At 39.3% G+C, this 14,511-nt stretch overlaps 2 protein-coding genes across 2 annotated transcripts; one reads left to right on the top strand and one right to left on the bottom strand.

Annotated features, from left to right (window-relative positions):
* Window positions 1-9,941: 9,941 nt before the first annotated feature.
* LOC132278486 (flavonol 3-O-glucosyltransferase F3GT2-like) lies at window positions 9,942-12,076 on the bottom strand. Its single transcript, XM_059780278.1, has 2 exons — window positions 11,534-12,076; window positions 9,942-11,023 (listed from the first exon to the last, which is right to left on the bottom strand). The coding sequence occupies exons 1-2, from the start codon at window positions 12,045-12,047 to the stop codon at window positions 10,137-10,139; spliced, it is 1,401 nt and encodes a 466-aa protein (XP_059636261.1). The 5' UTR covers window positions 12,048-12,076; the 3' UTR covers window positions 9,942-10,136.
* Window positions 12,077-13,434: 1,358 nt separating this feature from the next.
* LOC132278485 (pathogenesis-related protein PR-1-like) lies at window positions 13,435-14,315 on the top strand. Its single transcript, XM_059780277.1, has one exon. The coding sequence runs from the start codon at window positions 13,541-13,543 to the stop codon at window positions 14,153-14,155; it is 615 nt and encodes a 204-aa protein (XP_059636260.1). The 5' UTR covers window positions 13,435-13,540; the 3' UTR covers window positions 14,156-14,315.
* The last annotated feature ends 196 nt before the right edge of the window (window positions 14,316-14,511 follow it).

Genomic DNA, 14,511 nt, shown 5'->3' with positions numbered 1-14,511 from the left:
ATTTCCCTACTTTAACCCATCAAACTCTTTCTTTAGTTCTCTTCGCTTAGGTGCCAGAAAATACTTCTCATAGTAAAACTTCTTAAATGTATCATAGGTCATTGTGTCCGGATTGTGGGTGTGAGTGTAATATTTTCAATTTTTACCATTTTCCATTTAATGAAATTTTTGATTTTACGAGGGCAATTTCGTTTTTTCTCGTTTTACGTGCCGGACACCGTAGAGTGTGCCGGGAGTGTCCGAGAGTTGGTTGTGGCGTTTCATTGAGTTTAGGACTCTTGGAAATGCACCGGTTGCTATTTAGGCATTTTTCAGTTTTTCGAAACCGGGAGGTCCCAGGTGGGACCCACTACTGGAGTCGTTAAGCACGGGGGTTGTGTCACGGGTCCATTGCATTTCATACATTGTTAATTTTGTGCATAAATTAAATGTTAGTTTGTGTGGTTGCAATTTAATTTGGATTTACACATATATTATAAAAAATAAAGGTGAGATATTTGTTTTTAAAGATTTGTGGTGCCCATAAGCCATTCATTTTAATGGCCCTCAAGCCACTTTGTTGTTGAATCTCACCCTCTCTCACGTAATCTCTCTTTCCAGCTTCCTTCTGTTCTTTTCTTTTTTATTTTTTATTTTTATTTTTTCTTTTTAAGATTAGACATTTCCACCCATTATTTTTGGCCGATCGGTTGGGTTTTCGGCCTAGGTTTATTAACAGAAAACTTCCCACTCGTTGTTCTCTATCACATAGTTAAATGATTTAATTTTCTGAGAAGTGGTGATTATTTTACGAATTTTTGAAAATTTTTGATCTAAGGCTTTGGAGGGGGTTTTGGGCCACTTAGAGTCGGATTCTGGAGCTGAACCTTTGGAACAGTAAAATCTCCTCGTCGACGGCTACATTCCCACTAAACAGTTTTCTGTTTCGCAGCCGTTGACCGGCGTTGACTTTTGTTGACCGGCATTGACCGGCATTGACTTTTCTGGTCGGGGATGTATTTTGGCTACTTTTGAGGTAGGGGTGCTCTAATTCACAATTTCTTAGGTTCTATGTGAATTTTCCTTCTTAAATTGACTATAAGCATATTTAATTTCAATTATTTTGACTATGTGATTGTAGTTGATTACATGTATAGTGGTGGATGTATGCTATGTGATAAATGAGTTTGTAAATTTAGTTACATCCTTGTAGTGAAGAAGCATGCTTAGAAATGACAAGTTGTTTAGTTTATGTATTTCAATTGCCATGGAAATTTGATGTCATAATCGTAGAAATAAATGTTTAAAATATTCTTTTACAAGTTGTGATTATGATATGGGTAAAATGTATGGAATATAGTTGTTGAATTTGGCATTTGGAATCATGAAGCATTTATGCATCCATTGGGAAAGAAAAAGGGGAAATATATATATATTTTTAAAACCAATGAAATTATTTTGAGGAAATTTTTTTGAAAAGTGTTTGTGAAAACCCAGACTCCTAGGAGGCGCCTAGTGGTCCATGGTATTAGTGTGGTCTAGAGAGGGGACTAGGGAGAGACCCTAGTGTGGTTAAGCTAACCAGGCCGGATGCGACGCCGTAGAGGTGCCTTATGGTCGTGGATGGTTAGCCAATCCCCTTATCGTGACGCCTTGGAGGTGCCTTAGGTCGGATTACACTAACGGTTTGGAAGTTGAAATGGTATGGTTTCGAAAACGAGGAGTGACATTGCATGGCGTGGCACATCATTGGCATACGTGGTGCATTTTGTAATTGGTTGAGATATGTATGTTTGATGATGATACAGTGGTTTTACTTGACTCCCGAGATATGATCACGTTCTCTTACTTTCTATTCTCTATGTGGATTCATGGGTCATAAGAGGTGTGTTTTAGACACTTCCTATTGAGCGTTTAGCTCACCCCATCATTTTAACATTTTTCAGGTCACGGGAAGGAAGTGGCGGACGACGTTCCTCCATAGGTTTTGATGGTTTAGTGGATTGTTTGACATATTTTGTAACTATGATCTCATTTTTATTTATTTATTATTATTTATAAACCCTGGGATGACACGTATATTATGTATTGATATAGGAAAGGACAGTAACGTTTTTAGTTGACCTCAGGTTCTGGTAAGGACCCGGTTAGCGATTCGGACCCTCGGGTTTGGGTCGTTACAAGTTTGGTATCAGAGCGTTAGGTTCGAATACCTTTTGGACGACGGGTAGTGGCTTGCCTAGAGAGGTAGGAGGTTTACCTACATTGATTATGTGTTTGTGTTTATGTGTTTACTGTTTTATGAAGCATGCTTACTTGCTACTTGCTTATATGTTTACGGTTTTGAAGGCATTCCTATTTGCTAATTGCTTATGTGTTTAAATGTCAGTATATGAAAATGAAGTGTATACGTGATCTGAAAACATGTTAATTGTGAAAAGATGACAATGATGAACGGGATGTTTATTTTTCACATAATGATTTAATGAACCCGTTGTTTAAAATTGATAGGATAGGACATAGTCGTGTCAAGGTATATGTTTCGGTCATTATTTACATATGTATGCATGTATAAGAGTATGTGGTCGAGAACGAGATGGTTGCTTGTACAGTAGAGTACTTGTTGTGGTATAACTAGTTGTGTGAGTTTTGACATGAGTAGGCGAGAAGCTCGGTTGCTCCAGGGTTGTTTGGGTATCGGTACTTATCAAATGAATGACGTAGGTCTTTAGCTCGTGGATCGAGCTATTCGGTGCAGGGTTGCTTCAGTTTTCTCGTTATTTTTAAAGCGTAGTGCTTGGGGCACGACTTTTGAATGATTGCGTATGGCAAAGTGCAATGTCCAGGTTGAGACGTGTGGGTTTCATGTGTTAGTGCATGGGTTTTGCGACCAGAAAGGTCAGGTATACAGAATGAGGGTTTCTTGGGAAAAAGGTGTTACCTTAGGTGGTTAGTGTTTGTGACTTGGGTCACAGTTTGGTGTGGAGGTTCTTTTCGAACCGGTCGTGGTAGGTGTGACAGAAGTTGTTTGAGTCACGAATGTAGTCTATGGGTTGTAAATGTGTATTGCGGGTGTTTTGGTGCGGTCTAAGAAAGTGTGTTGGTTACAGTTAGTTGAGGGGTGATTTTTCCATTTTGAAAAGTTGTGGGAGTGTGCTGCGGGTAATCAATTCTCGGTGGGTCGATTGCATGGCTCGGTCGATGATCGGGGTTCTGTGTTGGCACGGTTGTCTAGAAAGTCTCGAGGTGGAGTATAATGGTTAGTTTTAGTGGTGTGGTGCAAGATTGCACGATGAGGCAAGTAGTATAGGGTCGTTGAAATACTCGGTTGTTTGCGGATGAAGTGATAAATGGTAGGTACTGTGCTACTAAATGGACTATGTATTGGAAGTTGAAAGTTGTGGGTTGGAGTTGTAATTCAAGTTGTGTCTGAGATATCAGGAGATAGTGCTTGGTGTTTGAGGATTCGAAAAGGTAGGCTGATGATTAGAATGATTGGGACGAGGGTGATTTCATAGGTCTAGTTGGTAGCCCCATTTAACTTTTGTCGGGGCCAAAGGTGTTATGAGGAATGATAAAAAAGGAAAGTGATGGTGTTGACGCTTCTTTGATTGAGTATGTAGATTGTTTTGGGAAGAATGGTCGGAGAAGCCGATTAAGTGTTGGTGACTGATTGTAGATGGTTTAAGGATACAGTTGGGTGTTGAGCATTCTGGTTTTTGTGCTTATTCTTTTTTTTTGGGATCTGTCGACATGGCATTGTCGTGTAAGGGTTTTATCCTGGTGGTATGTAGTGGTTGCTGTGGGGAGTATCGAGAGTGAGGCATAATCTATTATTGTGATGGTGTTATCCTTGGGATGCTTGAGGGGAGATCGTTTGGCAGTAGCCTGTTGAGTCGGTGAGACGTGAGTTTGAGTTGTCATTCGAGGATGATGGTAGTAGAGGCGTTATGGCGTGATGTTTAGTACTGTTGAGCATAATAGTTTCAGGTATTATTCGAGGATGGGTTAGAGATTTTGAGTTGTTTGTTGTGTGTTATCAAGTAGGTGATGGGGGTTGTGCGCTAGTTGAGGCTATTGTGGACTGTTTAGCCTTTTAGAGCCAGTGAGAACGATGTTGCCAAATAGGCACCTTTTTCTTTTGACGAGTTAATGGGTTGTTGTGACTGAGGTCACGAGTCTTGTGTGCACGGTGATTGAGGCAGTATTGTCTAGAAGGAAGAGATGGAATCGGTGGTAAAGTGTCGTTTTATAACATAGAGGTTGTCATTTGGGAGTGACGGGTTCCAGATGGAACAGGACGTGGTGTCCGAAGGGCTGTGATCGTTCCTAGTGTTGGTACGCTGTGAGCAATTGGTGCTCTTATCTGATTGGTTTTGGCTAGCATGGGTGTTACGGAGTAACATATGCGAGGTTTCGGTGTTGATAGTGTATGATGGTCCGTTAGTGGCGACGTCGCCTAGATGTGTGTTCGTAGTTCCATACTGGTATCCGGTTAGTTCACCTTCTTGTGCGTAGGGAGTTCGTTTCGTCTCAGGTGAGATTGGGTGTCCACAATTGGACGATTGGTGAGTAGCGTGTGATAGGGTGTCGGGTGGATTCAGGTGCGAGTCATCAGTCTCTTGTGAGAGCCGGGTTCATTGCCCTTTCCGTTTATTCTAGTCCTGATAAGGACGTCGTTAGTTGGGAGTCTTGTTCTCCATTTAGGAATTGTGCACGTTCGCAGGTGAGCGAACCCGTGTTTGGTTTGTTACATTGTTAGATTTCACCGGTAAGGGTTTGGTTGGATTGGTCGACTCACTCCCACTGAGGGAGGTGGAGTCTTTGGTTTCAGCAGTATTTGTTCTAAGAGTGGTTTTGACCGTTGGTTTGTGAGGCATGAGTTGCCAAATAGGGATTATGTGTTTCCGATATCTGGTACTAGCGGTGATGGCTAGGGGATGTGTTGTGAACTGTAAGTTCGAGGATGATTAGGTAATGTGATGTGAGTCATGTACTTGGGTGTTTTTATAGACGTTTGATTCGAGCAGTGTCTTAAGGACAAGTGTTGGTGTTGTTTTAATGCTAAGCAATTAGAGGTGTGAATGTGAGGTTCCGTTGAGGAATAATGGGAATGATTGATTTTGGTTTCGAGATCTCAGGCATGAGATAGTCGTATTGTGTGTTTTGACGAGGTAAGAATTCAATTGGATGATGTTATAGAGTTATCTACCTGGTATGGATGTTATGAGGAGATCAAATAGCTTGTATGCTGGTTGATGATTGTGATATTTGGCGTCGTATTGCCTTTAGCTTATTATGGTTGTGTAATTGAGGTATGATTAGGATTTTTAGAGTTGGTATGTGTCTGTATAGTTATTGAGGTTACGTAGAGCGATGGATTGATAATAAGTGGATCTCATGGTTATTTTGTGGATTGTGTAAGATTGTGTTCGAGGTTTGGACCTGAGGAAAGGAACGACGTTTGTGTTGAGACCGGATCGATGATGAGAATGGCTTGGCCAACTATTTTTCCTGTATCAGTCCCTCTTTAGCACGATGTTGGGTCAAGGGTCAATGATTGTTTTGATTTGTCAGGGACAGTGAAAGTATGGTATTGTGCGTTGTGCCAGTGTGACAGTGTGGATCTGGTCTAAGAAGGACCTTAGTTAGAATTATGGTGTTTTATGAATTTAGATGATTTGTCTTGGTGACGAGGTATGTTAGGTAGGACCAAGTGTCTGTTAAGAGTTTGTGGCACGATCATTGATTATTGAAGATCTTGTTTTGAGAGCTTGTTTCCTGGGTACAGGATAATATGTTTTATTATTCTGGTGACTCATGATTGTGTATTTGTTGGGAGAATTATTATTTAGTCATCTTGAAGTTGTTAAATATCATGATTGCCGAATGGTGCTGTTGATAGTCGCTTGTATTAGTATGTGATGGTGTAGTTATGTGATAGATGATGAGTGTTGGTTTGACAGAGATGTGTTGATTTAGTTTGAGCTTGATTGTGTGATAGATAAGGTTCCTTGTCTGGGATTTTGCGTGTCCTTTGGAGGATGAGTTGAGGTTTGATGTTGTCTTTTTCGGTGGTTTGATGACTGTTTTTTTCTCGGGCTTTGGAGCATTTCGTGACTGGGTAGAGTAAACTGATGTCCGTTTTGAGTCGCGTATAGTGTAGAGTGTACCAGTTGGTTTTGCGTTGCGATGTTTTGAGTGATGAGTGCCTTTGTAGGGTGATGAGCCTTGGAGTTTTGTGGTAGTTGTGTCTGATTGCCTGATGACGTCCTATGTCAAAGGCAATAAGGTTGGTGAGTTCATGATCTTGGGGTTTTGTGAGGTCCTCTCGGGAAGATTAGTGGCCGTGAGTCTCCTTATTAAGGAGGGTAGATTTCAAGGACAAAATCTCTTTAAGGAGGGTAGATTGTAATATTTTTAATTTTTACCATTTTCCATTTCTTGGAAATTTCTAATTTTACAAGGGCAATTTCATCTTTTCTCATTTTGCGTGTCGGACACCGTAGGGTATGATCTCATTTTTTATTTATTTATTATTAAATATAAACCCTGGGATGACACGTATATTTTGTATTGATATAGGAAAGGACGATAACATTTTTAGTTGACATCGGGTTCAGGTAAGGACCCGTTTAGTGATTCGGATCCTCGGGTTCGGGTCGTTACAGTGAGAAACGGTCTTCCACCAAATCTCAGCATCCCCAACAAAGTTATAAGTTGCCAAGGTGATTTTCAACTTGTCCGTCGCCAAATTCATGGCGTTGAGATGCTTTTCCACTCTATCCATGAAACTATCCGTAAAAAGCGGATTAGGACCGCCCTCAAACAGAGTTGGCATTAATTTCACAAACTTTGAGGTAAAGAGTATCATTTGACTCATTTGTCTTTGAAGGTGGTGGTGGTGGCGGCGGTGGTGGCACAACCTGTGACAATGATGCTCCTGCCGGGCGAAATGCATCGAAAAGAGCTGCTTGAATGGCCAACTTCAACTGCTCCTTGTTTATCTGTAAAGGTGGATCAACGGTCCCCTTCGCCTGTCCCCTTCTTGGTGGGACCAAATCACGCGACAATATATCGTTTTCAACTTGCTCCTGATCTCTTTCTACGGGACTGAAGCTAGAACTTTCCCTGGGATCCCTTCGTGGTGGCATGACGTTATAAGAAAAAGGAAACGGATCAAAAACGATGACACTAAAACACGTCCGAGAACTGAGTCCTCACATGAATGACTTGACAAGAATGGAAACACATAAACACCTTCCATACTCCCAGAATACCCAACTAATGATAAACATGATCATGTTAATAATATATAACAATATTAAGCACTTAGTACGTAATCATATAAGCAGTTAAATAATTAAGCATGCCTTTCAAATAATTAAACACCTTAACACATAAACATACGAGCATGCAATCACGTAAGCAATTAAGCAAGTAAACAAATAACTCAACTCCCTATGCAATCCTAGGTAGGTCTCTACCCGTTGTTCTTATGATATTCGAACCATTGCTCTGATATCAAATTTGTAACAACCCAAAAGATGCCAAAATAATAATAATAATAATAAATATATAAAAATTTCGGCATGACCTCTGCAGAAAAGTCCCTCTACAACCTGTTGAAATACATAAAAATACAATGGCCTCACTGGGCCTTAAAACTAATTTATCATGTCCCAACGCAGAATACAAATATTATGCTACATTCCTAAAATGATTACATGCATATAAAAAGTCTCGTTCTTCCATCTCATCCAAACAAGGAGCACACCTTAGTTACATCAAGTTATAGTCTATAAAATGTAGTTAAAATTTAAAAGTCCATAATTTACAACATTATACCAATTAAACTAAAGTTTCACAAAATAATTAAAATTACATTTACAAAATATTAGGGTTCTAATACAAAAGATAGCAAAATAAAATAGATCTACAAGCTCGTCTAAAATTGTGGTAGATTGTCGTCCCCCACCTCTTTTCTGTGTCTTGAAAAATGTTAAAAATAATGGGGTGAGCATAAACTCAGTAGGAAGTGTCTAAGACACACTTCTTATATCCCTGTAAATCTATACAATGAATAGATATAAAGTGAACGGGATCATGCCATAGGGAAACACACATTCTCAACCACAACAATAAGTATGTAGCAAATATCAACCAATCACAAGTTTACCACAATGTCATGAAGTGCAATATTATGTAAATGTCACTCCCCATTTTCCGAACATTTCCGTTTCAACTTCCAAACCGTTAGTGTAATCAAACCCACGCGTCACGAATGGAGGGTTGACTAAGTATCCACGACCACAAGGCACCTCCAAGGCGTCGCATCCGGCCTAATTAGCTCAACCATACTCCCTTCTAGACTACACTAACAACACGAACCACTAGGCACTTCCTAAGCGTCTGGTTTTCGCAAATACCTTTGAAAATATTTTCCCAAAAATAATTTCATTTATTTTAAAACATTTTCCCCCATTTTTCTTTCCCAATGGATGCAAGAATGCTTCATGCTTCATTTCATAAATTCAACCATAAATTTCCCATAACTATGAACTTTTGCTAATTAAGCATGCAATTGAACAATTTATAAGAAATAGATTCACAAAAGCATAAGAAGACCATGAATTAGGGACCCCTACCTCAAAAATTGAGAAAAGTCCCAAATTCAGCCCAAGAACCCTAGAATTTTGAAATCCCTAGAGTGCACCAAATGATGAATTGCTTGTACGCACTCGTAGATCTCGCTAACCTCTTCTATTTGCCGCAAACAGCACCCAAAAATTCCAAGTGGTTGAAAAGTAATCAAAGATAGAAGTTGTAAAAGAAAAAGAGTTTTTTTTTTTTTTTTTTTTTCATCGATAGAGACTGGTCGTGAATCTGCCGAATGGTAATGGCTTTTAGCCATTACCTTTGTTATAATGCATGTGGGTCCCACCATTTTATTTCTTTTCTTCTATAATTATTTATAATAACATAAACTTTTATATATATATATATATATATATATATATATATATATATATTATATATATAATAACTAATTCACCACCACACCAATTAACACACAACAAATAATTTATGCACAAAAATAATAATGTAAGAAATGTAATGGACTCGTAACACAACCCTCGTAATGGACTCGTAACACAACCCTCGTACACAACAATCCCAGTAACGGGTCCCACTTGGAACCTCTCGGCCTGAAAAATGAAAAATGCCGAAATGCCGACCATTGCATTTCCACAAGCCCTGAACTCAAGGAAATGCTCTAATCAACTCTCTGACACACCCGGCACACTACACCGTGTCCGGCACATAAAACGAGAAAAGACTAAAATACTCTCGTAAAACAGAAAAATTCCAAAAAATAGAAAATGGCAAAAATCATAAACATTACATTTGGTATCCATGATGTATGCGTGCATTTATCATATTAGTGATAGTAAATTTGTGTTACTGGAATTGAGTGTGATGGTTAAGGTTATGTAAAACCAGGAGGTATGAAAGCGAGTTAATACTATCAAATATCATGTTAGTGGGAATAGTGAGACTTGAGCCTATTAAAAGTTATGTTAGTGGGAGTAATTAGACAGTTATATGTAATCGCTACACATATGTTTTTGAGACCTATATAATCATCGACTTTAGCAAATTTTATAAGTGAATAAGCTGGAATAATAGATAAGTGGAATAAAATATTTCTAAGTGGTCCTCCATCCACTTCTCTTCCAAATTATTGAGTTTTGTGCGCGCGCGCGCGCGCGGGGCTGGGGGGCGAGTAATTTCCAACACCAAGTAGGCACAACAACCAACACTATTGGCCTTCATGTATGCCATGTTGGCACGGAATGGAATGAATAAAGATCTACCCTTAACCGTTGTAATTTGTACATTACAGTTGCTCTCAAACTCAAGCTCATTTTCTCACATTTTAACAGTTAAAATATCTTACATTGACACAAAGTAGTGATCCTTCTTTATTCTTTCGTCTCAAAACGAGAGTTCACCATCTATTCATAATTTTCACTCAATAATTTAATGGCAAAAATCTTGGAAGGAAAACTATGGGTGAGCATAGCAATAAGCTTGGTGTCACCAAAATACATGAAGCAAAAGACATCTCTTATTCTTTTTAACAATAATAAGTACTAACTCTTACAAGATGTGACGATCTCCACCAAACTTTTGAAATTGTCAGTTGAACTTCCATTTGTTCCAACAGCCTTCTTAGCATTCTCTTTGAGTACTCCAATGTTCTCTCTCATCTTCTTCCCTCTTGCATCTGAAAAAATAATATGTAAAGCATTCACCATTCCACTTTTAGTGAAGACCCCACCCTCAATTCTCACACCAATCTGCCATACATTCTCTACCATCCCACTGTTCAATTTTTGATCTCCAAAGAATGGTCGACAGATCATCGGCACACCGCTTGTGATACCCTCCAAAATGGAGTTCCAGCCGCAGTGTGTTACAAACGCTCCAACTGAGGTGTGTTCTAGGACTTGTAACTGGGGAGCCCATGAAACTACCTTCCCAGTTGTGCTTTTCCTTGTCCTTTCAAGAAATCCTTCTGGCAAAAGGTGCCTTGAATTGTCCCTAAGGGAAAAAAGGAATGGAACCCCACTCGCTTCCAGTGCTTCCGACAACGCTACTAGCTCATTTTGTGGTGGTGTGGTTATGGTGCCAAAGCTAATATATGCAACTGATGCGGTTTTATGTCCGTCCAACCACAATAGGCAGCTGCTCTCATCTGAAATAGTTGTTGGTGGTGACGATAAGAAGATTAAGGGGCTAACATTGAGAACCTTTGGCAACTTTGACTTGAGATCACCTGTAATGGTAGGGTCTAGCTCTTCAAAGGAGTTTAGCACAACAGCAGTTGCTTGTGGCAGTTTTAGACCCATGTTTTCAAGCATAAGTGCAATAGGTGATTCTAAGTTTCCAGAGACGATTCCCTCAGGTAAGTCACTGATTTGCATTCCAGACATTCCTGGAATGAAATTAAGGGTTTGGTATGCATTGTCTGCTATACCTGCAATTTCATAAATATAATTAAGGTAGAAGCATAAGGAAGATTCATGTTGTACAATCACAAAATTAGTTGGAGGCACTGATTGCCACTCCAGCATTAATCTGTAATTAACAGCTAAAACTCGGTGCAATTTGTTGAAGAATTTAAATATCAATGTTACACCGTCTCTACAAGCGTAACTTTTAGAGTCGATGGTATCAGAACAGTCGAGGTGCTGTGTGAAGTTTAAAATTGCAATAGAAATATTTTAGTTTCAAAACTAGTCCGATGGAGTTGTAGTCTTTTACTTTGTGGGTTATTTAATTTACTTTTATTTTGATAAATTTAATTTAAGCGAAATCTGATAAAAGAACAAGTTGAACCTATTCATCCTTTTAGGTTGTTTATCCATATTATAATTCACCGTCATGCAATTCACACAGTGTTCAAGCCTCACGGTCGTCCATAATTAAAAATAAGGGCCTAATAATAAATACATTAAAGAACTTAGAAATAAGAAATCCTAATTACCAGATGTTCCCAGCAGTGTGCTACGAATGAGATGAACATGTAGATGAGAAGAGAGGGAGCATGCCCCAGCGGTCCAAAATGGGAGCCAAGGAATGCGCTTCTCCTCTGCCATCTCCCCTGCAAACCACAGAAAAGCGTCAGTCAACAAGCAGCTGATCTTCACACCACTCTCCTCCTCTGCCTCTTTTATAGCATTGTTAAAGTTATCCGGTATCGCCATTAGGAAGAACTGAACTTGTTGGTGGGGATCAATCCCTGTGGCCAAGGCATGCCCTTTCGGCATGCCATCCCACACGTTGTAAGCTCTTATATTATGAAATTCATCACTGGGTTTGGAGCCAGAGAAAATGGAGGCATTGGATTTTGCTGTGCTGAAGAAGGAGAACCTCACGTTGGGTGCACAGGCAGCAGCTAGGCTTCGGACTAGGGTGAGGAGAGGGGCAGCATGGGTGCCGAATGGGAATGCAAGAATGGCAATATGCTGCTCTGCCCCGGAGGAGTAGTGTGAAGCCATGTTTGATGTTTAAAATCAATGGACTGGATACTTACTAGTATTTAAATACCATAGAGACGCACACATACCAAGTTGATACGCACCTACCACAAATCTGAGGAATAAAGTTCATTATTAAGTAGGAACTGACGTGTTTATGTTACGGTCACACAGAAAAAGTTTAGATCCACAAACCATTACAAATCTGAATTGTGATTGCGCAAACGATTGAATGAGGTTGTTGGAATAAGTTATTACAGTATTATTTATTTTCGCATTGCACTGGTCCCCCGCTACATAGAATAGTCTTTAGGAGAAATGATTTTTATGCAAAAATTAGTGTAAATTCACAAAACACCCTGTTCTGTTGGTTCTCCATCAAGGTTAATATGGTTATGTACCATACTGCCTCTAAATTTTTGAAGGACTAAAATACCCTTTTTCAAATCCTTGCAAGATGAAAATGCCCTTTACACTAGAACGTAAATGAATCAAACAAAGTAGAATATAAAAAATTGTGGGACCTAATAAAATTCATTTGTGTTAGAATTTGATATTCTTTATTATTTTGGTTCCTTAACTAAAATTCAATTACCCGTCTAAAGTTAGGTGAAAAACATACTATAAATACTAAATCATTCATGCAACGTATAACATTAAAAATATATAAAAAAAATTAATTTTCTTGTATTTTGGATTTTTCAGGTTGCTCAAATTAGTAAAATCTAGTCTTAATTCCCGCCCAAAGTAAATTTGTACTCTAATGACTGAACCCAATCCCGTCCCATAAATACAAGAGCATTGCTCACGCCCATAAAATTTTCGAATGGGAATCGGGTTGCTCGGTTTGGTCCACCGAAGTCCAACCTACTTGAGACTACTTAAACCTACCTACTCACCTTTGTGAACAAACAGGCACAAGTCAATCTTTTTCAGTCCCATCATGTTTTTGTTTTGTTTTTTTGTTTTTTGTTTGTGTTTTTCAGCGATTGATATATTAATATAAAAAGATATATACAGTGTGGGCCGTTAGGCCATAGTCCATTAGGACCAATAAATAAGCCCAAAAGGGCCAACAACAGAGAAACCCAACCCAAAACTAATAACCTCCATTACGGTTTGAAAGACCGTTAATGGACGACGGGCATGTTAATGTTGATGTTATCCTGGTAAACAAACAAGACAGAAGTCACGGGCTGAACATAGCCGCACTGCTCTTGGTCACGAGACTTGAAACTGTATATAGTTGTATCGTTGTCCAATTATAACAAAAGAAATACACCATAAACAAAGGCATGATTGAATTGTGTGCCCCCACACCTAGGTACTGTATACTTATGCGTGGTTCATCTTTCACAAACCATAACAACCATATCTTCTTCCATCAGGGAACTCATATATTAATTGGGACGGGTCACATTGGTCTGTGCCACAAATTAAAAGAATTAACCCTTAGCGTCTGGCTGTCTGTCTCTCTGTCTCTCAGTCTCTCATTGCATATCTGATCAGTAGACATGAAATCCCATTTGGTAGTCTTCATTCTTATCATAACCGTAAGTAGCTGCAACAACCATATGGCCTATTCCGATGAGACCTCTCCGACACAGGCACCCAAAACCAAAACCAATCAGCTGGAAATGCCCAACAACAACGAAACTATATATAAGATTTCCAAGCAGCTATGCTGGGGTTGTTCTATTAATGGAGAGTCGCTACAGTTTTTGTTTGCACACAACTTGGTTAGGGCAGCCAAGTGGGAACTACCACTAATATGGGACTTCGAGCTAGAAAGGTATGCCAGTTGGTGGGCTGCCGAAAGGAAAGCAGATTGCAAGCTAATGCATTCATTCCCAGAAGACGACTTCAAGCTAGGTGAGAATATATACTGGGGAAGTGGCTCCACCTGGACACCAACAGACGCTGTCAACGCATGGTCTGCTGAAGAGAAATATTACTCCTACGCCACAAACACTTGTGTTTTTGGCCAGCAGTGTGGCCACTATACACAGATTGTGTGGAGGAACACACGGCGACTTGGATGTGCTCGTGTTGTGTGTGACACTGGTGATGTGTTTATGACTTGTAACTATGATCCAGTTGGTAACTATGATGGTGAGCGCCCATATTGATTAATGTGGGGTTTTTATTTGATCGTCCTGCAGTTAGTAGCTAAAATGAATTATTAAAGGAAATCAGTTTGTTTGATCGATCTAAGGTTGTTTGTCTGATGAATGTACGTATGTTGGAATAATTATGGATGTCAATATTATTTCTAGTTAAAGTTTGTTATATAGTGTATATATGGGCTGTGATAACTTCAATATATATATACTTGTGATCAACTCCAATAGTTTTGCGTTCAAGTGGTAAAGTAGAGATAAAAGTACTACAACTAATCAATTACTCTCTCTCTCTCTCCCACCAAATCAAGATTTTAATCCCACCATCCCTCACAATACATGTCTATACCGTATTTTCTGGACTG

This window comes from Cornus florida, unplaced genomic scaffold (genome assembly GCF_030987335.1).
Source record: "Cornus florida cultivar Cherokee Brave unplaced genomic scaffold, ASM3098733v1 CherokeeBrave_3.0.0_Hap2_Chr10, whole genome shotgun sequence".
NCBI lineage: Eukaryota > Viridiplantae > Streptophyta > Magnoliopsida > Cornales > Cornaceae > Cornus > Cornus florida.
Note: the sequence above shows the minus strand (reverse complement) of the source record. Positions and strands in the feature narration are given on the sequence as shown.

Coding starts and splice junctions, on each gene's coding strand:
- LOC132278486 (XM_059780278.1), bottom strand. CDS start 12,047: ATGGCTTCACACTACTCCTCCGGGGCAGAGCAGCATATTGCCATTCTT. Junction 11,024..11,533: donor CACACTGCTGGGAACATCTG/GTAATTAGGATT, acceptor ATGAAATTGCAG/GTATAGCAGACAATGCATAC.
- LOC132278485 (XM_059780277.1), top strand. CDS start 13,541: ATGAAATCCCATTTGGTAGTCTTCATTCTTATCATAACCGTAAGTAGC.